The sequence below is a fragment of the Haliotis rufescens genome, unplaced genomic scaffold (genome assembly GCF_023055435.1).
Source record: "Haliotis rufescens isolate VD_foot unplaced genomic scaffold, xgHalRufe1.0.p SCAF_5, whole genome shotgun sequence".
In the NCBI taxonomy this organism is placed as follows: Eukaryota; Metazoa; Mollusca; class Gastropoda; order Lepetellida; family Haliotidae; genus Haliotis; species Haliotis rufescens.
Window position 1 is genome coordinate 11,364,649 of NW_025964223.1, and position 27,189 is coordinate 11,391,837.

General features: G+C 40.1%; 1 protein-coding gene across 1 annotated transcript; it reads left to right on the top strand.

Moving 5' to 3' along the window:
* The first annotated feature begins 14,677 nt into the window (after positions 1-14,677).
* On the top strand, positions 14,678-26,967 carry LOC124111031 (patched domain-containing protein 3-like). Its single transcript, XM_046470578.2, has 4 exons — positions 14,678-14,871; positions 20,645-21,655; positions 21,810-22,016; positions 22,433-26,967. Exons 2-4 carry the CDS (start codon positions 20,671-20,673, stop codon positions 23,809-23,811), a joined length of 2,571 nt encoding a protein of 856 aa, XP_046326534.2. The 5' UTR covers positions 14,678-14,871; positions 20,645-20,670; the 3' UTR covers positions 23,812-26,967.
* Positions 26,968-27,189: the final 222 nt, after the last annotated feature.

Consider the following 27,189-nt stretch of genomic DNA (forward strand, 5'->3'; position numbering starts at 1 on the left):
GGGCTTCATTCCCACCGATTTTCTCAATGGAGACACATTTTCTGAAAAGTCATGTAAGAGGACTCACAGGGACATGGTTGCATGGTTTTCATATTTCGTCGTATTTTTGTGATTATTCGATCCACTCACAGATTGCTATAAGTCATCCACAAAACGACCCCGAGGACGCTACTCGGGTGGTATATCTGTGTTGGGAGACATTGTTGAGGTTGATATGTGAAGTGCCTTCATACGTTCCATACATTCCATATGGAATAAAGTCATGCAATTCAAAAAAAAAGTTTGATCATTTTACGAGACGTGTTTTATATTTGTACCTTTATGTCAGAATGCTGAGATCTGATTGGTTCACGTGATCTTGATAAAATACTATGTATTCAGCCTTTTAGGGAAATGAATTTCTCAGCGGGAGACTAAATCCCTTATACCCCTTCACGAACAAGACTGGCTGCACGTGGATTTATGAGACGGAGAATAAATCCCTAATACCCTGCTTCGAAGCAAAACGCCTCGGATGACTTTAATGCAAGAAATTTAAAAGAAATGTACAGCTTTTCTTATGATGACAACTATTATTATAGGAATTGTACAGATGATAGAGTATTAGACAGAACAAATCACAACTAAATGGGTATGGGACATCAGGGGTGCGACCAGGCTAATTTTAAGTGTAAGAAAAACCAATTTCACGAGAGCGCGAGGCTCTCAAACGCTATTTCCTGCATTTTGGGACCGTTTACGTTAAATTGAATTTGTAACAAATATTGGTAATTTATTTATAATAATTTCTAAAAAATGACTACTCATAGGTTATTAGTTTGTCCTAAATCCGCATGGGGTTGGCATAATTTAATTATCTAAAACAGCCTTTCAATCTTCGTTGACGGTCAATATTATATATTGATAAAAACAGTTTTGAGAAACCAAGGCTATGCCTCTGTAATTGTTAACATCCTTAAGATCCCCTTTCTTGTGGACAGGTACGATGTATGACGATCTCCATTGTGAGGGGAAAGTGCCAGCATCTAAGATGGTGTTGAAGAGTTTAAGGTAGTGATCTATAAGAATAGAGGAGGAACACAGGATCATTTCATTAATCACCAGGTCAGGGCCCCCAGATTTTCCCTTCTTCAGTTTCCGGATAGCCTGACATAGTTCATCCATTTAGGCATAACATTACTTAAAATGAGTCGCTCTATACCCCCTCTTGGAAACTATAGAGCTTCCCTCAAGCAAGGGAGGCTGCCTATGCAAACGTCGCTATCGAAATAGACTGAAAACTTAGTGGAACATCTAGGAGCCTCGCATTTTTCGCTTCGAAATAGTTTAAAGTACGGGTTTGAAATATTATAATCTCTTTCCTTAACCATTTAGGCATAAAATAAATTTAAAAGAGTCGCTCTATACCCCCCTCTTGGAAACTATAGAGCTTCCCTCAAACACGTGAGGTTGTCTATGCAAACGTCCCTATGGAAATAGCCTGAAAACTTAGTGGCACATCTTGGAGCCTCGCATTTTTCGCATGAAAATAGTTTAAAATACGGGTCTCAAATATTATTATCTCTTTCCTTAACCGTTTAGGCACAAAATAACTTTAAAATAGCGGCTCTATACCCCGTGTCTGAAACTTTATAGCTTCCCTTTTACACGGGACGGGGGGGGGGGGGGGGGGGAGTTTGTCTATGCAAACGTCGGAAAGCCATATAGTGTTCCACCGGGGGTATAGAGCGACTCCTTTAACGTTATGTTATACCTAAATAGTATTCAAACCCGTATTTAAACTATTTCCATGCAAAAAATGCGAGGCTCCCAGATGTGCCACTAAGTTTTCAGACTATTTCAATAGAGACGTTTGCACAGACAGCCCCCCGTATAGTTTTCCAAAAGGGGAATTGAGCGACTCTTTTTACGTCATTTTATACCTAAATAGTTAAGGAAGGTGAACATAGTATTTCAAACCCGTATTTTAAAGTATTTTGATGCGATAAAAGCGAGGCTCACAGATTTGCCACTTAGTTTTCAGGCTATTTCCAGAGGGACGTTTGTATAGATAACAACCCCCCGTGTTAAAGGGAAGCCATACAGTGTTCAGACGGGGGTATAGAGCGATTCCTTTTACGTTACGTTATACATAAACAGTTAAGGAAGGAGTAAAATAGTTTTTCAAATCAGTTTATAAGTGCACTTAATACACGTGTATGGTGTTATACGCTTCAACGGCTATATCACGGCGTCGGGTGGCTGCAGGAATGGGCTTCATTCGAAACATTACCCCGATGAAAGGAATCGAGCTCGGCAGTTTCGGCGTGACGTGCCAAAACTTGATTGAGACACTGAGCTACCTTATCACTAATATGGACATATTTTCTTCACACATATTACATTTACAAATATTACCGCGCACACTGGAATATGTCGAGACAGGACTTTAACTAATCAGCATTTGTAATACAAGGCGATATCAATTGTGTCGAATGTACTATGATTCATAATAATACTTCTTTGAACTTTGTTTCTATTTACATGTGTTATCATATGTTATAATATTCCTAATACGGACCTCTGTCTAAGTCAGACTAACTTTTGGCCCCACAACAAGTAAAGCGTTCATTTCACCTGGATGTCAAAACAATGACTCAATGAAGTCCAAAGCAGATATTCCACTGTACTACACAATACACATTGAACGTCAAAAGCCCCGCGCATGAATGCGCAATGCGGATGCGATAGGGTAATTCTCTCAAATGTTGGAGGCAAAAGGAATTTCAAAGCTTTGTACACATAGATTGCGGTGTTCTCTGCATTCCAGAGAATTCTGCGCTCGTCCTCACGGTAGACTACACCAAATGCATGGTGATAAATGATGATTGGAGATCTACATTTGTTTGTTTGTTGTTTAACGCCACACACAGCAGTATTCTAGCTATATGACGGCTTTTGTAAATAATCGAACCTGCACCAGACAATCCAGTGATTAACATCATGAGCATCGATCTACACAATTGGGATACAATGACATACATCAACTAAGTCAGCGAGGCTGACCACCCGATCCCGTTAGTCACCTTTTACGACATGCATGGGTTGCTGACGACCAATTCTAACACGGAGCTTCACGGGTTAATATTGTTAGTAGCGGGTGACCACGCCTGGATGAACACCACCAAGCCAATAGTCCTTCATTTCCCAATGAATGCCCGTATGCCGCATGATTGCGTTATCAATTCGAATTACGAATTCCCCGATGTCTAACAATAACATCAGAGAGGGTCGGAATTTGTTCACGTGAGAAGGCACTGTCTTTATCAGACAGCCTACCTACCCACATACCTACAAATGTAGATTTGAAAAAAAGCATAACTAAGAAATCATTTTTACGAAATAGGATTGTTAAAAATACTTAAACAAAAATGTCATTGAAATTTCCACTTAAAGAACGATTTTGTAAATTCTGTAATTGTGATGCTGTTGAAGATGAAGTTCATTTTCAATCTTACTCTGATCTTAGATTTTGGGAAAGATGTAGCTTCCCTAATTAATTTAATGTCAAGTTCTACTTTTCTTAACCCCCTCGCCGCACTTCGATCTGAAATACATAAACGGCGCCTCACCGAAGATGGGAGGTATTTACAGGTTGTTACAATTAGCAATCCCCGTCATTTGAATCGGCCAGATGTTGTATTTTTAGTAATGTATTGTGTATTGTTCGTCATACATGATGTGACACACTAATGCAATATTTTCGCCTTCGTTAACGGTACCAAAAAAACCCAGAGATGTAATGATGATTTCCCCCGATATTGTGCAGTCTGGATCAATTAGAATTGAACTAAAGGGTTTGGCAATGACACTATGGTCAAATAATTTCGCCTACCGTAAACAAACCATTTAATCGACTTAGAATTGATTAAGTATGTAACTAGCTCTTCTGACAAACACTAAATGTATTTTGATTTTAAAAAGTACAGAACATTGAATTTTTTTTCAAGAAGCCGGTGTGAGAGTTCTGGAGACAGATGGTGAGCGGGGGGCGTCCCGTATTTCCACAGCCCTGTAATACGGGATCTGGTGAGGGAGACTTGCCGCCAGTCTATGTAACCCAACTCTCCCCTGGGTTCACGCTTACTGGCACTTCTTCGTGGCTCCCGGCCCACGGCACAAAGGAGCCTTCCCCCAATCCCGGTTATGGGCCGGGAAGGCGAAAATCAATACCTCAGAGTTAGAAATTACGTTCGCCTTCCCGGTCATCACAAAAATTCTTATTATGGCAGATGATCGCCTTCCCGGTACTTGTTAATTACAAAGAAAACACCAATGAAATGAGGACACTATTTAATCTGGGCAACAAAGTCAATACATAACAAGTATAGTATAACATATCATATATCATGCATGTATTTGAAGATGTATATAGACATACATTTTATCATTTATGTAATAATTCAGTTCATTCCCAGTGCAGTAGATCTGCCACATCGTCAGTGTAGTCCATTGTTGTCGTCAATTGGTTCAACAGATCTTCTTTCAAGGCACGGAGTCTAGAGTCAATCACTCGGTATTTTCTCTTCCGAGCAGGTGCTCTTGGGTGAGCGCCTAGCTGCTCAACCCTCACTTCTGTTAGAGATTGTTCACGTTTCAGAAGATTCACTACCTCGAAGATGTTAGGGTGGGTCTTCTGGGCGCTCTTGTTCAGGTGATGATGCCATCCTTCAAGGTTGTTGTTTGTTCTGCGTCCCTGGTTTCCGAAGTGATTCCACAGGTCCTTGCTCCAAGATCCTTCTACCCATGTAGTGGTAACATAGTCCTTGAAGCGCGTCACCTTGACGCCTTGAGGACTGTCTGCAATCGCATCAGCCCACACGTCTTCAACCATGTCTAGTGGCACCAAGGGAAGGGCAGAAGCTCGTCTTACAACCTTCTTCACTTCTTCAACGCTAGTGTATTCTGTGGTCAGTCCTTCCTTCTGTACGCGTCGCCACATACACTGGGTAAAGTGAAAGAAGCCGCCTCTAGTATGTGTAGTTGCGAACACAGATTGAACGGCGTTGTGGGCAGCGCGCTCAAAGTCTAGCTGAAACACCCGGGGAGTCCAGTCAAAACCTAAGTTGTGTGCAGCCTCTTGGATGTATTCAAAAGCTCTCACGTAAGTACACTCTGCCTTGTTTGGTAGAAGACAGAATACAAGAGGGAACATATGCTCTTGAAACTCAGCATGAATGGTGTACACTTGGTCGAACAGCTTCGGAGAAGACGAGAAAGTGCCATCTGCATACACAATGTCTGCTTCACACAACAGTTCTAGGTTCTTGTCAGTAGTGAAGATAAGGATAGGGTCTTCGCCTTCTGACATAGGTACTGTATGAAGAAATCTCTCTCCTCCTTGAGTACGGGTCCACTCTCCTTCTAAGTTGACGTGTAGTCTACTTTGGGGCAGGCGTGGAACAGTCTTGTGATGCTGGCGGTAAAGGATAGTCTTCATCGCTGCAAAGGTCGGGATCGCAGCCAGCACACCATCAGGTACAACGTCATGGTTCTTCCTCAGGTTGGCGATCTCATCATCGTAGATCCTGGGTATAGGAGTCACCTCGGTCTTGGTACGACGAACTAGTTTCGATTTGAAGGCATCAACGTGCATGATGAAGGGCTGTTCTACATGGTTGTGTGCCTGTCCTTGTGACTGAAGGACATCATCGGAGGTGATGAGTTTGGCCTTGCACTGGCTGGTGACACACTTCCAATAAGTCTTCTCATCAGCCTTCTTGTTAATACGATACTTATGACCACTGTAGTAAAGATGCTTGCCGCCACGAACAGAGGCGATGAAAATCAAACGTACCTGTGCATTAGCCATCGTTTTGAACGTTAATGATCTTGTACATATAAAACTCTTATATACTTCTTACTTGGGTTTCAGAACAAAGAGACATCCTACTCACAATTCAAACAACTTTTGCGTTAAAGTCGCATCTTCTCAATACAAGATATAGTAGTAGAGATTAACTGATTCCCGCGTGTTGTTATAGCTTCATCGTTTCTTTACTAGATTACTTAATCTGAGTTCAATGGAAGTTAGTAATCACATTCTCTGAGTTCAATTTTAACAATTTTAGTAGATTATCTCTTTCTTTATTTTTCCGTCTCACGAGTTCAATGGAAGTAAGTTGAGTTCAATTTGTTTTATCTCTTTCTTCACTTTTCCGTCTCACAACACCCCAGTGTCCTCAATGTATAAGTGTCCGTTGTATACATAACGAGGGTACACATCACTGATCTTATCATTCGCCTTCCCGGTCCCCAGTCCCTTACCCCTCCATTCGCCTTTCCGGTACTACTGGTAAATAGATTTTCGACTTCCCGGGCCGACACCTTCTGAGGTAACTTCATAGATTGCTGACTTTGCAATTGGACTGTCACTGTCAGTCTAGACAGGGATCGAGTCGATAGTTTGCATGTGCATTTTTTATTTTGTTCACTTACAATGGGCCGTAAAGCGAGGAAATTAGTAAATATAGTCAAACTCTCATGTACATAATGCTTATCATGCTGGTGGAATCACTACCTAAACTGGAATAAGAAAGACATATCAGCATCTTTCTTGGACAGGTTGATGCGACAGGTGGAAAAGTGGTGTCTGCAAAGAACCTGAGTTTAATGTACGTATGGGTGAGTGAGTGAGTTTGGTTAACGCCGCTTTAAACAGTATTCCAGTTATATCACGGCGTGTCAGCTTAATGTGGGAGGAAAGCCCGAAGTGATGCAGGTCTCAGACGTTTACCACTTCGGTGATTTGGTTGGTTGGTTTGTTGTTTAACGCCGCACTCTTTAACCAATCATTCGCTAGACGCAGAGCTGAACAAAAACACAAACGGAGACTACTTAAACTAGTGATCGTCATGCCCGGATCTTAAAGTGTTTCTGTTAACAGTCTAAAATGCGTATCAGTGACAATGTTCATGCGCCTCTCAGTGAAACGACCTGACCTTGCATTGAGAGAAATCATAATTGATTGAGAAATTTCCCGTGTGATTATGTCAAAACACAAACCTGTATCTGGCCCAAACAGTAATTTCTCTGTCACATTTTGTTTAAACTTACCGGATCAGGAAATAGTCACCGGGGGCGAAGTCTGGGCTGTCGGCTGGGTGATTTGACTGTACAGCCCAGACTTCGCCCTCAGTGACTATTTCCTGTTCCGGCAAATCAAATCTGCCCTTCGTGGACGACGCTTCCAGGATGACGAGGACATAAAGGCTGCCACAGAGGTGTGGTTAGAGGGCCAATCTGCGGATTTCTATAAAAGTGTTGGAAGGACAAATGCTGAAAGGACAAATGGAATAAGTGTATCGAGGTAAATGCAGATTATATTGAAAAATAAAAGTGCTAAAGATATTCTGCAACTTGGTCTTATATTGAAGTTGCAAAACTTATTGAACGCCCGTCGTATATAACAAAGTTTCTCATCATATTCCTTACATGCTCCTGTGCTGTCAGCTTATGTAAGTCTCCAAAGGGGAATATTCCATTGCCTTTGCATTCATCCAGTTCCTTGCTATTTTCGTGAAGGAAGCCACTGTCATCTGATCAAACAGTTTCATACCACACGTATGTTCACATTGTTGGGCGGAACATTCTCAGATCAACATGTTGATATGGTGACATTATGCCGAGACCACCTCCGTTGTCTAGTGGTAGAGCGTCCGCCTGGAGAGCGGAAAGTCCGGGATTCGTTCCCCGGGCGCGTCATACCAAAATACATCAACATATGGTACTTCTTGTTACCATACAGGGCGCTTGGCATTAAGAGGCGTAAAACAAGGACTGGTCGGCTCGGAGTCATTATACTGTGGGGTATTCAAGTTAAACTGCGGTGTGGTATCTCAGTGGGATAGCACTATAAAATCGGCTTAGTCCGGACTACAAGCAGCCACACACACGTACGTGCACGTCACTATATGAGTGCAATAACTGGGACGCGACGTTAAACCCCATTTCACACCACCTTTACCTCACATTATGCTGATGAGATTTTAGGGACAAAAGGAGTTGAATAAGTAGGCACTGGAAAACAGGCAACTTATGCACTTTTAGAGAACAGCATCAATTTCTGGTACATGTCAGCAGTCAGGCTCTTTTCTTCACGAAAACTGTCCATCTGTGGTTGGGATGCCTCAGCTTTGTCCGCCAGTGATATGCGAGGAACCGTCACCAACTTCTGCTTCCAAAATTCGGCAGTAGTATCATAGTTGAAGTACAGACCTTATTTCCTGTCCAATAGGTCTGTCTGGTAAAAGTGGCAAATTGCTGAAGGAATGTCCCTTTGAGAATGTTTGAGCCAACTCCATTATGCCATTAATGACGGTGACGATTCCCTGGTAGCCAAAGGCTCAAAGGCAATTCTATGAAAGACAATGTTGAGAAAATATGAGGTGGATGTACCTCAGCAAAGACAACTCGTATTGGGCCCTGTCGATGAAAGAAAAGTCTACGTCATGAAACTTGGTCACAACTACAGTTTTTACATACATCAGTAGTTTTGCCATTGCTTCTAATTTTGGTTCTTTTTTACAGTGCTTCAAAGTAAAATGTTTTCACAGTACCGAGTAATGCTGAAAACACAGCTGTCATGTATGGAGCTAAAACAGATTGAAAACGAGACTCTAACTCAATGTTACCCTCCTTGAGAAGAGTTTGTCCAAATTACACCAGCTGAAGATTACACACAGTAACCCATGGTTTATTCAGCATGAGGCGAGAGGCAGTCTTGTATACTTCTTTTGTGTATCAGTCCATATCCAAATGATTGCATCTGCTTTGCATGCTTTTCCTGCAGTATGTCAATGTTTGGAGGACCGCAGTTTACAGCCTGACCACTCTGGCCATTTTGCCTCCTGACATCCATGCATCCTGGCATCCATGAATCCATTCCCGGTGCCATAGTTTGTCTGTCCAGCATTTCAAAACAGATCAATGACCATTATGCTGTTTTCATCTTGGATTCGAATCCATGATAGACGATTCCTAGTAGATTAAGGACAATTTTGACCAGCGGTTTGAGATAAATGGGCCACGTTTTATTGTTGACATAAAAAATCAAGTGTGAAGTGGCTTCGAAGGTTTAAGTTTCCATCATGGGGATATGTTATTGTGATAGTAAAAGAAATGTATTTCTGAATTTCACGTGTTTCCAATACTTTCAGATGATAGCATGGTCAGTTTGGGTAAACTTACGGCGTCTATGTTACTTAATAACGAATATGCCACAAAACGACACTCCGCTTTATATGCACCGTGTAGTTCCATTCTTCATTCTTCAGAGAGAGTCAGTGTTGTCAGTATCTTGTCCTGTTACAGGAATCGAAATGAAACTGTTATGTGGGAGCCTTGAACTTCAGACGTCAACGCCAGAGAAAGACTCCCCCGAAACAAATTTCCCTGGGCATACGAGCCCAAACAGAGGTGAAAATAAACAGTAATGACACCAGGTGTTCGCGGAAAGGTTAAGCATACCCTGCCCTATTAGAAGCACCCGCCACGCACACAAGGATTAAAGCCTGATTATATACATATACTGATAAAGGGGAATTGTCTGCGAGAGATCCCATTCGATACTCGAAGTATTACTATTAGAATCCTTTGAAAATATAGTAACATGAGGCTATAGAGTTAGTAGATGTTTTGTGAACATTAGACTTCTTTTGGACTGGGGTGGGGGATGGAGGTGTTCAGATTATATTAATGATAAGCTTCGCCGGGATTAAAATTCAGTTATATTGCTTTCAAATGTTTTGAAGGAACTTGAAGACTTAATGGGTAAGACGGAAGGTGAAAATATTTTAAAAAATCGTGGCTCACTGGTATTGCAAAAATGCACTGAAGACCAAGCCAAATCCGTTGAGGATATATCTATTCGATTATACTGTTGACCTATAGTGCAATACTGATCATGTTACCCAATTCCCAACTTTCAGGTCAGCATTGCCGTGAACCAAACCAAGAGATGCATGGCTTACAAAAGGCTTGATCAGCTTTCTGCAAGTTTTTTTCCAACTATATACTTTTTAACCTTACTATTATCATGAAACTTCTAATTTCAGATAGCAGTTGAACTATCATATTAAATATTCATTTCCTATCATGGTCAAATTGCCAATTCCCTTCCACTGAATCACTATGAATCACTATGAAATAGTGATGATACCAGCTGTTCGCGAAAGGCGAGCGTATCCTGGCACCCATCACAAACACGTGCAAATGCAAGTCAACTGTTCACCTGTCACCGATGCAACATGTTTAGAAATGTCCTCCATAAATAAAGAGCATGCTTGATTGAACCTCAAAAGTTGTGAAATGTAGACACCAAAGGCTTGAACTGCTGAAATATTGCTCCACATAAAGGGAAAGCTTACAATTGGAAAAAATGAAGTCATCCCTCCTGTCATGCAGTCCTAGAGAGAGTTTCTTGTCACTCTGAATCTTTATGTATAGACATAAATTTGAACCATATGAGACGCTATCACTGGTTACATGTAACATCACTATAGATGAAAAACTTGTAAATCGGATGTCCAGATGAAAATAGGAATTATGTTTTCAGAATCGATATGATAATCTGTCCATTGTTAAATGGCATAATGTTGTCCAATGTTTAACATTAAATGGTCATTCTCTGACATTGAACAGGGAGGACACTGGATTCCTAAGCTTCATTATATTCTATTTGAGGAGAGATAGATTGCAGGGTCCAGCAAATGTACCACCAAATCCTTGTCAAAGCTATACTCACACACAATGAACTCGAAATCTACAAATCTACAAATCTACAAATCTACAGACACTTCGAATGAGATTCGAACCCGTAATTTGTTTGAACGTCATTGTAGTGTGTTATTATTTCATGCCTAATCCCCAGAACAACTTAATTTGATTTTTGTGATATAGGCCATCTACAGTTACTTCAAATGTGATTCGAACCCGTAGTTTGTTTGTACGTCATTGTAAAGTTTTATTATTTGATGCCTAAATCCCCAGAACAACTTAATTTGATTTTTGTGGCCATTTTGCAAAATATATTTTTTTTAAATCGAATACACTCTTCAAAAAATGAACGCACAGGTAGTATATACTTCCTTAAAAAAAAATGCGGTATATAGATTGGATATATGTTATTTGAAAATGGTGGTGGCCCGATATTCGACAAACGGTGCGTCAAAACGCAGCCATTGTCGATTTGCAATGTCTTAAACGGCATTGTTTTCACACTTGTTCAAAAATGTCATGGAGAAAAACAGTAAAGCAAAATGCACGTGCAAGTTATGGCATTCGTGGTAGTGGCTATAAAAAGGCAAGCATAAGCCAATAATTTGTCATTCAATTGTCAACATTTTTTCAAGTTTGAAAATGCCGAGACTCAGCGCTGCCGATCGGATCATCGCCATAGGACGTATCCAAAGAAGGGAATCGCAGTCTTCTGTTGCACGCCACTTCAACGTCCACCACAGCACCATTTGCCGCCTTTGTGACCGATACATACATATCAATTCCACTGCAGACCGTCTAGAACCGGCCGACCAAGAGTTACATTCGACTGTTCCACATACTTCATCGCAATGCCACATCTACGGAGACTTCAGGACGCAACCCTGGTTTAAGGATGACATCGTACCAGACTGTCAGTGACCATCTTCGCGAGATTGGAATCTGACCCAGAAGACCAGTTAATTTCTGTTTTGCCACAGATCTATCGACAGCGACGCTTGCGATGGTGCCATACCTTACAGCCTTGGAATTTGAGAAACTGGAGACGAGTTGGGTTCAGCGATGAATCACGATTTCTTCTTCACCGGCGAGATGGGAGACAATGTGTTTATCGTCGTCGAAATGAGCCTTTTGCTCCACATGGCCATATCCTACACCACGAGATTTGACTTGATTGTGGTTCAGGGATATTTGACAGCAAATCGCTACATGAATCAAATTCTTCAACCTCACCTTCTTCCAATCATTGAATTCCAGAGGGAGCTGTTTCAAAAGGACAATGCTCCACCACACACAGCTCGTGTCACGGTAGACTACCTTCATAATGCCAACATCAACGCCTTCGAGATCTTCAGATCTCAACCCGATCGAACACCCCTGGGATGAACTCGATCGACGTGTACGTCAACGTCAGAACACGCCGCAGACACTTCCGAAGGACAGAATTCGTGCACTTATCCAGTGCCGAGTAGATGCAGAGCCGTGATTGCTGCCCCGGGCGGTCACACGAGATACTGAGTTCAGCGCCACCTCGTGGCCTTATGTGACATGACAATGAACACTTGTCAATGCCTTTGTACAACGACAACATGTGACTATGTAGCTCCAAAATGTCATATTTGTATCTATGATATTAAATTAAATATATCAACTTTATTACGTACAATAAATTTACTAAAAATGGTCTTATTTACCCTTTTTTGAAGAGTGTATATGTTGTCAATGAGTTTCAGTATACTCACCTTAATTCTGAAAAATATCAAGCTGCCATGGAATATATGAGACAAGCGGAGTGGAAATGTGGACATATTTAAAAGATATATACTTGAAATCGTAGGCCAGTCCATAACTCAATTTTGCGGATAGAACATTTGGTAGCAGGTCTTCGCATAGGTACTAATTGTGCCCTTCTGCTTGTTGAACATGTTTTTTAAGTGTTTCTCTTTAAATGTATATAAGCTCTGCACTTGTACTTCAAAATTAAGAAATCGTGTTTAGTTTTTAAAAAAAACTGTAAATGCGCTAGATTGTCACTGGATTGTCTGGTCAAGACTCGATTGTTTACAGGCAACAGGCAACAGATAAACACTTACTTTTGTATGCAAATTGTGTGTGTGGCGGGAACTACCGATTAAACAGGACATGCTTACGCTTTTAATGGACACTCGGTGGCATCACAGATTTTCAGTGATCAATTCATATAATTTTAACTTTAATTTGCCTTTTATACCCAATGGAACATGTTTCGGCAGATAATCGAGAATGATATTTCACTAGCATTGACATATTATATTTCAACAGATATGTATCTCCTTAACATCTATCTGCCAGAGTAAGAATTCTATTTTGTATGGAGGTTAGAATTTTTCAGCCTAATCTGCAAAACCAGATATTGCTATTAATTTAAAATGTTAGCCTAAATATCTAATGGCCGGCCCCTTAATTACTTCAGAAATAGGCTGGGAATTTATATTCCCAAGATCAAACTACCTTACTGGTGACAATATCTTCATTTAATACATGACACCAAACCTCAATACCGTTTTAAACCAGCTGGGGATTTCTTAGTGGATAAACACCCGACTTGGTAGGGATTGAACCTGTCTAGTAATGATATGTATGTATTGTGGTTTTCTTTTCTCCGTCTGCTATTTTAGTGATAGTTTGTGTGTACCTGGCATGAGGTGTGATGAAAGGGACACAACTCCTGTGTTACTACCTCGGGGAGTTTCCTACCACCGTGCACCGTTTTAGTGACTTATTTGCTCGACATACACAAGAGGGGTGTTAGCACTGGCAAAGTAGGTAAGGGTGCCAGGTAGATTCAGGTTTCTACTTGTAAACGAAGAAGCAGATCGTTCCAGGTTAAAACACAGCTATTACGACAATCAGAAGCAAGCGAAAAGTGCCAGGACGACACAAGCTTAAGTTATCACAAGAAGAACAACGAAAAGACTGCTAGGTACATACAAATTATCACTAGAAGAACAACGAAAAGTCTGCTAGGTACATACAAATTATCACAAGAAGAACAACGAAAAGTCTGCTAGGTACATACAAATTATCACTAGAAGAACAACGAAAAGTCTGCTAGGTACATACAAATTATCACTAAAAAGGCAGACTGAGAAAAGAAAGCCAGATAGATACATATCATTACTAGACAGGTTCTAATGTTTCTATAAGTACATCGGGGAAGACGTTATCTAGTATATCCTTGAGGTTGATGAATCACATCTATTCGTCTGTCATCCCCAACTCGTGTTGAGGTGAAAGGGATTGAGCGTCTGCCCGGAATCCGGAAGGTTGGTGGTTCGATCTCCTGGCTGCGTCATACCAAAAGACGTACATGATACTTGTTGTTACCCTGCCTGGAGCTGGGCATCAAGAGAAAGACGGACTCGGAGTCAGATTAATGTGTCTGAGTGGAGTATTTATGTTATAATGCGGCGTGGCATCTTACTTGGCACAATAAAACTAGCGTAAGTTCGGACCAGTACAAGCAGTTCAACACACGTGCATGCTGTGCAATGCTTGAACGCGACATTAAACCTTATCTCACCTCATGTTATCAGTCTGTCATATTTCATTGTCATTATGCGTGGTGTCAATTGATGTTGTTTCATTTTATTAGCGGATTTGGTCCTGGTTTTAGTTTAACAAATATCATGGTATGATGCTGTAGGTGAAAACAAATGTCTTGTATCAATTCATCAAACCAAAATGGCATTCACACATTGAGCCAATGTGACGACCCGTGACGAAATAATGCTTTAACCACAAGGCTACCACACCACCCTCGCGTACCAGGATAAATTGAGACTAAATTTGATCTTACTCATAACGTCCAGTATTGTGTTTGAGTCACGTGAGTGCAAGCCACTGATTGGCTGCAACGTCTACTTCCTGATCCGTGCGTTGATACAGATACTGATCACCGTGGCCAGGTAGCATTGAGGGGAGGGAATCTCAATATCTCCATGATTCGTTGGACGAATTTACCTGTGATGTTGAATATAGAATATTCCACAGTAGACTACATATAAGTAAAGACCGCTGGAATGTGATACAAAGACGTTCTCAACGAACGACAGGCCAAGATCCAGCTTATATGGGGTAAGTACTTGCTCAAGCATGATCATCTACACAAACTAACGTCAGATTAGTTACACTTCATACCAGTGTATCATATTATTGAGAAGATCGTCGAACCGGTAAATTAGGTTTGAGCAACTAACAAAATATGCGATGACACTTTTCATTCCCTGACTGATAATGCAAACTGACATCGCAGCTCAGGTTGGTGTCAGAGACGGCTCAATGTCAAATTGGTTCTACTTCCTACCAATACATCATATTATAGAGAACTGGTAAATTAAGTTTGTTTGTTTGGTTGATTTGTTGTTTAACGCCGCACTCAACAATATTCCAGCTATATGACGGCGGTCTGTAAATAATCGAGTCTGGACCAGACAATCCTGTGATTGACAACATGAGCATCGATCCACGCAATTGGGATACGATGACATGCATCAACCAAGTCAGCGAGTCTTATCACCTGATCCCGTTAGTCGCCTCTTTCGACAAGCATAGTCACCTTTTACGGCAAGAAAGGGTTGCTGAAGACCTATTCACGGGTCAAATTAAGTTTGAACAACTGACAAAATATGAGATGACGCTAATCATTTCCTGACCGAAAATGCAGACTGACATCGGCGGCTCAGGATGGTGTCAGAGACTTGTTCAACTCAACCTTCGGACAACATTTGCTCTGCTTAAGTTTTATTCTATTTTATATATTCTTCTTATTATTATTTACTGACCGTCTGGATTCCAAATGCGATTAAATCATATCTGGTAAAATACACTTCCACTGATGCATGTCATCTTATCCAAATTGCGTAGATCGATGCTCAGGATCTGAATCACTGGATTGTCTGGTCCAGACTTGATTATGTTCAGACTGCCGTCACATGGAATATTGCTGAATGCGACGTTTAACACCAATCAGGCAGCACTGGTTGTATACTACCAAGGGAACTGAGAATGATTGTTGAGTGGACACTGATCCATTGTCCAGGGTAATAAATGTCTTAGCACTTAGGGCATGCTTAAGCATGGGTACAGCGCCATATAAATTGACTAGTAGTAGTAGTAGTAGTAGTAGTAGTAGTAGTAGTAACGGACAAAAATAAAAAAATGCATCAAAGAGGGTTTGGGTGATCCTGGCACAGTGGGGCTCGTTAGGCTCATCATCAGCTCAGGGCTCTTACTTGCCCCCTCTACACGCAGCCCAGACAGCGAATGGGACTTCTCCCAGGAAGCACTGCCTAGTCAAACCCACCCAGAACTTTTCGGAGAATGTGAAGACTCCCTAACACTGCAGCCTTCTGTATTACCAAGATTATCTGAATGGCTGTATTCCTGGTAGCAAACCCGGTAACTGTTACTGTTTGTTCCTGAGTATCATTTACATAACATAGAACACCTAATCATTTTTCGATTCAAATAGGTCAATATAGTGTCGATGGTTATCAGGATTTCGAGGTTTTAATGGGCGAGAATGGACGTTAAGTGTAGATTCAATGTTCAGGTATTTCAACAGTTTATTTTAACGATTTAATCCAAGTATATATGCTTATGTTTACATATATGATTGCAGAAGTACCAAAACTTTACATGTATGTATAATAACACGTTACTGGTAACTAATATGACTTCACAATAGTCTTCTTGTGCAAACGGAGCCTATTATGGCAGAAACGTACTCTTTGTTATACCAGACACCCAATATATTTCCATGTACCTGACAAATTACAATCACAGGCATTCAGTAACGAAATGAACAAAGGCCTTGGCTTGAAGAAATACTCAATAATTTATATCATTATATTTCCTCGAAAATGTTGTACAAGTGATTGGTATGTTTCTAACGAATATCTTCTTTCTAGGTAAACTCTGGAAATGACATTACAAAAGTTTCTAAGATCATACAATGAAAATTCATTGTGTTTCGATCTAAAAAAAACAAGGAAGTTTAAATGAAACAAAATAGATGAGAAACACATTTGTCCCTGATTCCAATATGAATTTCAAATATACCATTTAGAAATTCGAGATATATTTGTTTCTCTTCCTTGAAGTGTTCCGAATGCATCAACGCCTCTATTAACTTAACTTCGAACAATGTTCCAAATTATTGACTATTTATCTGCTTGTTGGGTGTTTGCTTGTTTTTGTTAATTTATTATCATTACAAAATTGAGACTACACCAGTCTAAATGTCCTGGTGCTGCCGACTGCGTTTGCTTAAAACCCCAGAACAGTTAGCATCAATCTTATTAATATGTATTTCAGCTTGAAAAACCTACACAAGTTCAGTACCAGCTACTGTATCTATTACATATCACGGACATGTATCTTTAAGGCTCGTAGTTTCCAATATTTAAAGTTATTTTATGAAAATAATAATGTTAGATATTTTGCATATATGTGAATTTATGCCTGTATCTACAAGTATATCATTTAAAAAAATCAAAATGTAATAAATCATATTAATATTTTTTCATTTTTAAGTTAATAATATGTGAATATTTTGAAATATGATCTTTATCCCTGGTTAGTTTGACAATTAAGGAAATAAATTCTGTTTGGTTGTCGAGGACAAGAAACAAGGAAGCAGTTGCACTTCGATGGCGATGATAATGACATATTTAGATATGGCAGATATAACAAAATACATATGAATATATAGAGGATATTTAATGTGATTTCTCAAATACCACTTTTATCTCATCGAGTTAAGTGGGGAGAGTCTAATATTTTCACGAGTGACGCATTTTCACGAGAGATGAGATAAAAGTGGTATTTGAGAAAACACATTGAATTTTCTATTTATTTTATACATGTTTTATTTTTATTACTTGCAATTTATATATTTTTTCGAAAACAGTGTCTGATAAATTACTAAGTTCTCCCTGTCGCCCCTTTACCACCGCCGTATAAACGGGGTTTGCGAAAAGAATAAAGTTCGTAAATAAAACTAGCCCTGTTAATATATGTTATGCGAAATATATTATTTCATAACGAGTATTAAGTTCCGTTGACATTTTTGTTTGTCATAATTAAACATTCCTGTTTAAAATGAAAACAAAAATCATTTTCAAACAGCGATTATTTTATTGGCGTAGGAATATATAAACAGTTAGAACTGTGACCATGTCGAACGATCAGCTGAGCGCTCTCCAGGCTTACAAAATCCGCCAAATTTGATCAAATTTTCTCACAGAAAAGTATGAAAGTTGACATAAACACATTTATAGAACCCCGAACATTTTAACTGAAACATTCGGAAAATTCAAGCGGGCGCTTGTCGCCTCGGCGGTACGTCTCGCTGTCGCCAGTTGTGCCTAATGTCTGGCGAAGCATGTCCGGCGCACGAGTGATATTAACACTGCCATATATGTTATTTCCAGACATCAGACTCGTCAAAAAGTTCCTGTGGTCAGTTGAAGAGAATATATGCACCTGCGGTTGAGACTGAGTACAGTCGGCATCTGACGTAAACAAAGGGGGATAACACTTTAATGTTTTGATTCAGGAGAAAGTAGTTCCGGCACCTTGTTTATATCAGTAACTAGTGACTGATATAACTTTTTTATATCTGTCACTAGTGACTGATAACTTGATCTATCGTCACTGATAAATTTGAGTATTTCATTCATATGTATATAATAATTAAACCACTTAACGCCAGAAAATAATCAGTATCGAGTATCTGCCAAGCGATCATTTCACGAACAGACGTAGAAGACAGAGTAGCTGTGAAAATTATATGAATTGATCATTGAAAATCAGTGATGACACCAGGGCTTCGCGAAAAGGGTAAGCATGTCAACAGGTATCACCCGCCACTCAAACAATTTGCATATAAAGTAGGTGTTTATTTGTGGTTACCTGACGTCGCCCAGCAGTACTCCTGCCATACCCAGCATGTGCTAATACAATCCAGGACACAAGGGAATAGGTGAAATAGAAACTATACGCCCAGCAGTACTCCTGCCATACCCAGCATGTGTTAATACAATCCAGGATACAAGGGAATAGGTGAAATAGAAACTATGCGCCCAGCAGTACTCCTGCCATACCCAGCATGTGTTAATACAATCCAGGATACAAGGGAATAGGTGAAATAGAAACTATGCGCCCAGCAGTACTCCTGCCATACCCAGCATATGTTAATACAATCCAGGATACAAGGGAATAGGTGAAATAGAAACTATGCGCCCAGCAGTACTCCTGCCATACCCAGCATGTGTTAATACAATCCAGGATACAAGGGAATAGGTGAAATAGAAACTATGCGCCCAGCAGTACTCCTGCCATACCCAGCATATGTTAATACAATCCAGGATACAAGGGAATAGGTGAAATAGAAACCATGCGCCCAGCAGTACTCCTGCCATACCCAGCATGTGTTAATACAATCCAGGATACAAGGGAATAGATGAAATAGAAACTATGCGCCCAGCAGTACTCCTGCCATACCCAGCATGTGTTAATACAATCCAGGATACAAGGGAATCGGTGAAATAGATACTAGGAAAAAGGTTTCATTTTGTGTGGACGTCATATCTTTTGCTTCCACGGAGTTACCATGGTCGTTATATATATTGTTCCCAGGATGAATTAATGTAATTGCTCCAGTGTAAAGTACCTGCTTATATCATTGACATTCACAAATAATATTTGTTCATCTCTTTGTGCTGTTCAGGGGCGGTCGGGTAGCCTAGTGGTTACAGCTTCCGCTCGTCACGCCAAAGACCCGGGTTCGATTCCCGACATGGGTACAAAATGTGAAGCCCATTTCTGGTGTCCCCCGCCGTGATATTGCTGGAATATTGCTAAAAGCGGCGTAAAATCAAACTCACTCACTCACTCTTCGAAGATGGTATCACAGAGGAGTAGAATGTACACGGCAGAAAATTTCGTTTCACATTTCATATTCATATTGTTTTGTTGATTCTTATAACGGCAAGTATTTGAAGATGGACCCCGGGTTGTTATTCCGTTTATCAAGAATCCTAATGTAAAACGGTATTCTGATGCGTGTGTGCGTGTGTGTGTGTGTGTGTGTGTGTGTGTGTGTGCCATACGGACATTACAAATCAAACAAAATTTATAGAGTTAAAACGTTGAGTCTTCAGGTATTCTTACAGTTTTCGAAGGTTCAGTTTCTAACTCTGCGAATGTCAGACTGACTGATACTAATGAAACAATAAATCTATGAACAATACCGTGTGGTTGGTAATTTGCAATTTAAAAATATAACTATTCAATCGTGATCTCTCTGTGCACGCAACGGCTCTGTGCACCTTATGTATGGTTGAAACGATTTTAATACCCGAAATAGACTTACATAAAACTTACAAAAGCAATATCACCTTACTAGACCACATGAAAAACCGTCCTAAAATATGTATTCCACACGCTTTTATTAACAAAATGTTAACCGACAATCATGAAGTAAACAAGCAAATTATATTTGACGGAAGGTCCGGAATCATACAAAAAGACATCTATAATAGAGACTTGTTGTTACCCTGCCTGGCGTTCGACAGTAAGGGGACAAAACAAGGAATGTTGGGTTTAGAATCAGTAAAATGTGTCGGAGTGGGTTATCTATGTTAAACTGCGTCATGGTATCTTAGTGGGCCAGCACTATAAAACTGGTATTTCTCCAGACTAGAACAAGCTGCCACATGCCCATCGTTAAGTGCAATAATCTTTCACTCGACCCCATTTCACTCAACATGTATGAAAATGATATCGTGACCACCATACGTGTTCGGTACCCTTTTCTAACATTATTTCATTTAATCTTTTCCAGATGTAACGGCAAATGAATAGTCCAGGATGGGCTGCCTAAATAGATGCTTCGAGGCTGTGTCTGGCTTCTTCCAGAGGATTTTCAGAAAGATCGGTGTTTTCATTGGCACCTACCCAGTTGTACTGGTAGTTGCCTCACTTTCAGTAACCCTTTGTCTCAGCTGTGGTATGATAACATTGTCCAACGAGACTGACACAGAGACACTGTACACGCCCATTAACAGCAGAGCATCGCAAGACAGAGTTCAGTACCAGGCCACGTTCCCAGACGCAACAGGGAGCAACTACCGAGGGCATGCACTGTCAGATCTCGGCATGTATGGCCGACTTGTAGTGAGCAGCTCGACAGATGTAAATGTACTGTCCAATGCACCCTTGCAAGAAATAAGGAATCATATAAGCACAATAAAAGATATCAGTATTACATATGATGGGGTGGTGATCAAGTATGATGATATCTGTGCTCGACAAAACGGGAGTTGTTTTGTTTCAGGAGAGTTCCTCACAACAGATGCTGTATATAATGCTTATCTGGCTGGTGGAATCACCTACCCAAACTGGAATAACATAGACTTATCAGCAATTTTGGGACAGGTTGATTCGACAGGTGGAATAGTGCTATCAGCAAAGTACCTGAGTGTCACGTTTAATTTACGAATGGACTCAACGGTTAACAAAGCAAAAGCAAGAGCGTGGGAAGAAGCGTTCCTGAAGAGAGCAGCAAGTTTAAACACAACATCTACAAGGATAAACTATGCTGCCTCCCATTCATTAGACACAGAGTTGAACAAAAACACAAACGGAGACATCTTGTTCTTCTCCATAACCTTCACGTTGATGATCACGTATGCCACTGTCGTCGCCGGAGGTGATGTGGTGTCATCGAGGACGTGGGCATCATGGGCTGGCGTTATGGCAGCTGGATTTGGCATCATGTCATCGTTTGGACTTGTCAGCCTTTGTGGTGTAAAGTTTGTCAATATCGTCGGTGTAACACCATTTCTGATCATAGGTATGTTCGAATAGTTTGATAATAGAGTTATAGAATACAGACAAGAGATTAATGGTCAGATATATTTTATTTAAGTAGCCTTGCCACATTAGTCGCACTTTGAATCTCCCATGCTGTGAAACAAATCATTACTCACATCCTCTTGTTGTTGAAGGTATCGGTGTGGACGACATGTTCCTGTTGATGTCCAGCTGGGCGGAGACCTACCCTCACCAAGACAAGTCCGTCGCCAGTAGGATGGGAATGACCTTTGCCTCAGCGGGTATCGGTATCACCATCACGTCCCTCACTGATCTCCTGGCCTTCTTAACTGGCGTGTCTTCTGTGTTTCTCAGTGTGAGGAACTTCTGTGTATACACAGGTTAGTATGATGTACATTAGCCCCAAACCAGTTACACCTACCTGGTTCAATTAAGATGTCAATTACCATCTGTCTCTATACAGATTAGTGGTTTCCATAGAGTATGTTCAGATTAATGGACCTTTCTGAGCAGGTTATTTTCTCCCCTTCGGTGTGTGTTGTACATTCTTTGTGTTCAGGTTGATGGTGTGAAGTCGGAATCGTACCATGCATTCTTCTTTTAAAAGAGATTTCTTATCGTTATCAAAATGGTTTTCTTGCTTTCTGTTCATTTCATAATTTGACAAATTCTTAAATTCTCTGGGCCGCATTTTAGCAATCTTGCCAAAAGCGCAGGTTCTCTTCTCCCCTGTAGTCCATTCGTTTCACCCCGAAAACTAACATGGTGTTGATTTATATATTCTTCTCGTTCACAGGAGTGGCTGTCATCTTCTGCTACCTGTACCAGTGCCTCCTCTTCTCCCCCTGCCTTGCCCTCCATGGCCGTCGGGTTAACAGTAACAGACACTGCATGACCTGCCTCAAAACTAAATCCAGAGACGAACTCAGGAAAGATGGCGCCTCGACCTGCAGAGTGTACTGCTGTGGAGGCTCACCACCAACAGAGAGGGGTCAGGATGAACGATTCTTTGAGACACTGCCACGGAAGTACCTGCCACGAATGTTACTGAGTGTGTGGGGGAAGGTAATTGTGATTGTGCTATTCTTGGCCTACCTCGGAGTGTCAATATGGGGAACATTGAACTTCAAACAAGGTTTGATTCTGAAGAACCTGGTCTCCACAGATTCATACTATTATTCCTATAGTGAGATATATGATGCATACTTCTCAAGCTCTTTCCCTGTCCCGTTTGTATTTGGCCCAACCACAAATTACACAGACAAGAATACTGTAGATAATATCGAGTCTCTGATCAATAGTGCAAAAACAGACTCTGGAGTAGATGAGAATTCGTTGATTTGCTGGTTCGATTCTTATAAAGCAACAGCTGTTTATGATAACAGCAGCACCACAGCCTTTGTATCGGGATTGAAAACATTTTTTACTACAACCACAGTATTTGATAACGATGTGGTATTTGACTCAACTGATACTGATATCGAAGCTTCCCGATGTTATCTTTTATCAACAAATATTAAAGAATCCAACGCTCAAGCCGATGTTATGGTTCGAATGCGAGCTCTGGCAGACAACTCACCTCTCTCTGTCTACACCTTCCACCCAGCCTATATCTTCTTTGAGCAGTATGTTGCCATCCTACCCAATACACTACAAACTGTGGGCGTGGCACTGGTCGTCATGACTGTGGTCACCTGCATCTTCCTTCCTCATCCTCTTCTGGTTTTCCTTGTCGTCCTGAACATCGTTTCTATCCTCGTTGGCATCTTCGGGTTCCTTTACATCTGGGGACTGAGTCTCAGCTCAGTGACAATGATCCATCTCATCATGTCTGTCGGCTTCTCGGTGGACTTCAGCGTGCACGTGTGCTCTGCCTATATGATTGGAAAGGGAAGAAACAGGAGAGAGAAAACCGAATCTGCCATTGTCCATGCAGCTGGTCCCATATTAAACGGTGGACTGTCATCCTTTCTGGGCATTCTTGTGCTGGTGTTCTCAAAGTCCTACATCTTCAACTCCTTCTTCAAGATCATGTTCACAGTGATCCTGTTCGGCATGCTGCATGCTGTGTTCCTCCTCCCTGTTGTATTGTCCATCCTTGGCCCTGTAACCAAAACTTTCGTAAGTCCTGCAAGCTCACGTCCACCGTCACCTCCCCCAGATTACCCTCGTTGATATTCGAGTTCCTAACCTTGACTCAAGATATCATCGTTGTGTCATCTGGGCCATATTCCGATCTAACAGGCATGTAACCAACTCTTTCATAAGTCCTGCAAGCTCGCCTCCTAGTACGAAATCAGGTTATATAAGAACAAGATACGACACAATAGAATTGGACAGCTATGTAATGCAATGGGTAATGCTAAGAAATTTTGGAAAGAGGTTCGATCCATTAACATGAAAAACATCCCTGCTGGTAGCATTTCAAAAGCTGAATGGGCAATTCATTTTAAAGAAGTATTTTCAACAAATGACGTATTTGATCATACGCTTTTTGATGACATATTTGATCCTATAAATGAAGATGATTTCTTTTCTGAAATAGATCGGGAAATCCTTGAATCTGATATTCAACGTCATGAGGTACTGACAGCAATTCAGTCACTTAAAAAAACGTAAATCCCCGGGACTGGATAATATTCTTGCTGAAATGCTGCAATCATCAAGGGAGATAATTTTGCCCTATCTTACAGAATTGTTTAATATGATTTTTCGTTCAGGCGTATTTCCAAGTTCGTGGTCGAAGGGCATTGTTATACCTATTCATAAGAAAGGAGATGCTAGCAATGCAGATAATTATAGAGGTACAACATTAAACAGTATTTTGGGGAAAGTATTTTCGAGTATATTAAACAACAGACTAACGTTATGGGCCAATATGAGGGATAGAATTCCAGAATATCAGGCCGGGTTTAGAAAACACTATTCGACTCCAGATCATATTTTTACATTAAATGCAATTATAGGAAAATATTTGATGAAACGTGGGAGAAAACTGTATGTAGCTTTTGTTGATTTCCGGAAGGCTTTTGATTCTGTAAATCGTCATAAACTGTGGGTGTGCCTTAGGAGAGCTGGATTACGGGGCAAAATGTACCTGATTCTTAAAAGTATGTACTCTAATGTCAGGGCGTGTGTGCGTTGTAAAGGTGATTTCACTGACTTTTTTGATTGTCCGCTTGGCTTGAAACAAGGATGCGTATTAAGTCCCATTCTATTTTCATTCTTTATTAACGAATTGTGTATAGAAATATTGAATAGTGGCAAACACGGGGTCCAATTATGTCCGGATATTTTAGAATTGTTCTTATTATTGTTTGCTGATGATGTTATTCTTATATCACACTCAGTCTCGGGTCTTCAGAACCAATTAAACATTTTGACTGATTACACTGATGATTGGAAGTTAACTGTAAACTTAGAAAAGACAAACATAGTCGTTTTTAGAAGAGGTGGCCCATTAGCTTCAGTCGAAAAATGGTTATATAAGGGTTCGAGAGTTAAAGTTGTTAGCAAGTATAAATACCTAGGTGTTCTATTTTCTAACACTTTAAGTATGGGTAATCTTGTAAAGGATTTATCTGTAAGGGGTAAAAAAGCCATGGTCATGTTATTGTCAACTTTATCTAAACTCCAGCCTTTATCCCCAAGTATATTCTTTAAATTGTTTGACACACAGATACAACCAATACTTTTGTATGGCTCTGAATTATGGGGTTTTAAACATTTTAATACAATCGAAAAAAGGACATCTTCTTGCTTGTAAAATTTTTTTAATGACTGGAGTCAACTCCCCTAATAATATTGTTTACGGAGAGTGCGGTAGATATCCTCTGTACGTTAATTCATATATTCGTTGTATCAGATATTGGCTAAAAATACTTACTATGCACAAACAGCGACTGCTAAGGAAAGCTTACAATATGTTATACAACTATGATAATCTGGGTTACACAACTTGGGCATCAAATATTCGGGTACTTTTGTTCTCATATGGCTTTGGCTATGCTTGGATTTATCAAGGAGTTGGTAACACCTGTATGTTTGTAAATATGTTCAAAGAAAGAATTGTAAATACCTTTTATCAAACATGGATGTCTAATTTAAATGCAAGTAGCAGATAAGATGTGTATAGATCATTCAAATCCTTACTGGAGCCTGAAAAATATTTAAGTGTTCTTTGTAATTTAAATCTTCGTTCAACATTCACGCGTTTTCGTATGGGACTGAGTGATTTTAGAGTAAATACCGGAAGAAGACTAAATACGTTAAAATCTATGCGTTTGTGACCATTATGTGATATGGGTGTTGAGGACGAATTTCATGTACTTTTTATCTGTGAGTTTTACCAAGATATCCGAAAACGTTTTGTACCCGCTAAATACCTTAAACAGCAATGTACCACATCCCTTATATCACTTATGTCTAATCAATCTTCTGGTGTAATCTACAGTTTAGCTCAATTTCTCCATCAAGCACTCAATATTCGGCAAGAACTTGTAAATACAAATGTCTCCTAGAACGCACTTATATGTTGAAAGTATGCATACATTGTGTGTATTTGTATATAGGCCGGAGGCCTTTCATACAATAAACTTCTTGTCTTGTCTTGTCTAGACGACATATAACAAAGACCACTGGTAATACGCAACATTATTACATGTGTTCGTTTCAGAATTGAGAATTTTACAAAATTAAACACATACACAAAAATAAAAGACATACACCTAAATATGTCCTCCCTCTGAACACACAGATACCTAAACTAGAATATTTCTGTCAAATCCAATGAGATGTAAATCCACAATACTAGTATTTGAGAAAGAAATAACATGTATGTATTAACCTCAGCAATACAGAGAAAGAGTACATACTCTCTGTTCTGAAATATGTTACTGTTGGTGTGCTGTGGTTTGCAAATAATATGACATTTATACCAATTGGGTTTCTACTGTCCCAATATTCATTCAGATAGTATGGTCATCTACTTATGTGTGTTTAACTGTCTTAGTGTGCACATGTTATTTATCTATGTTGATTTCGTAGTACATCTGTCCATGTACATAAACCATATAATTATCCTGAAATAGGTTCACAGTTTGGTAACATGTGTAACAGGAAGAAGGTTTTTTGTTCATCTACCAGAGATGGACATTGTAAAAAAGTACCTGCCAAACTGTCATACACTACCACCAATTATTGATCTGGTGTCTGTATAACTACAACACTAGAACCATTGATCATTGATTATTTAATGCTATGTGGATGACTTTCTTTGTGATGTATTGCCTTCCCTACTGTGATATATGAATAAACCAGTCTCTTATCTTTGTTATATCATTCCATATATATCAATGCAATTTTAGATACCTGCGTACTACTTGTACAATGAAAGCAGTGTTGGGGTAACATAATCTTGAGGAATTAATCACAAACACTGGGACCTTTGCCGCCACACATGACTTTATCGCCTGTAATATGATAACTAGGCCGATTTCCTTGTCATGTGCCTTGCGTGAGAGGCGACGAGTATCCCTGCCTTTTCCTCTTAAG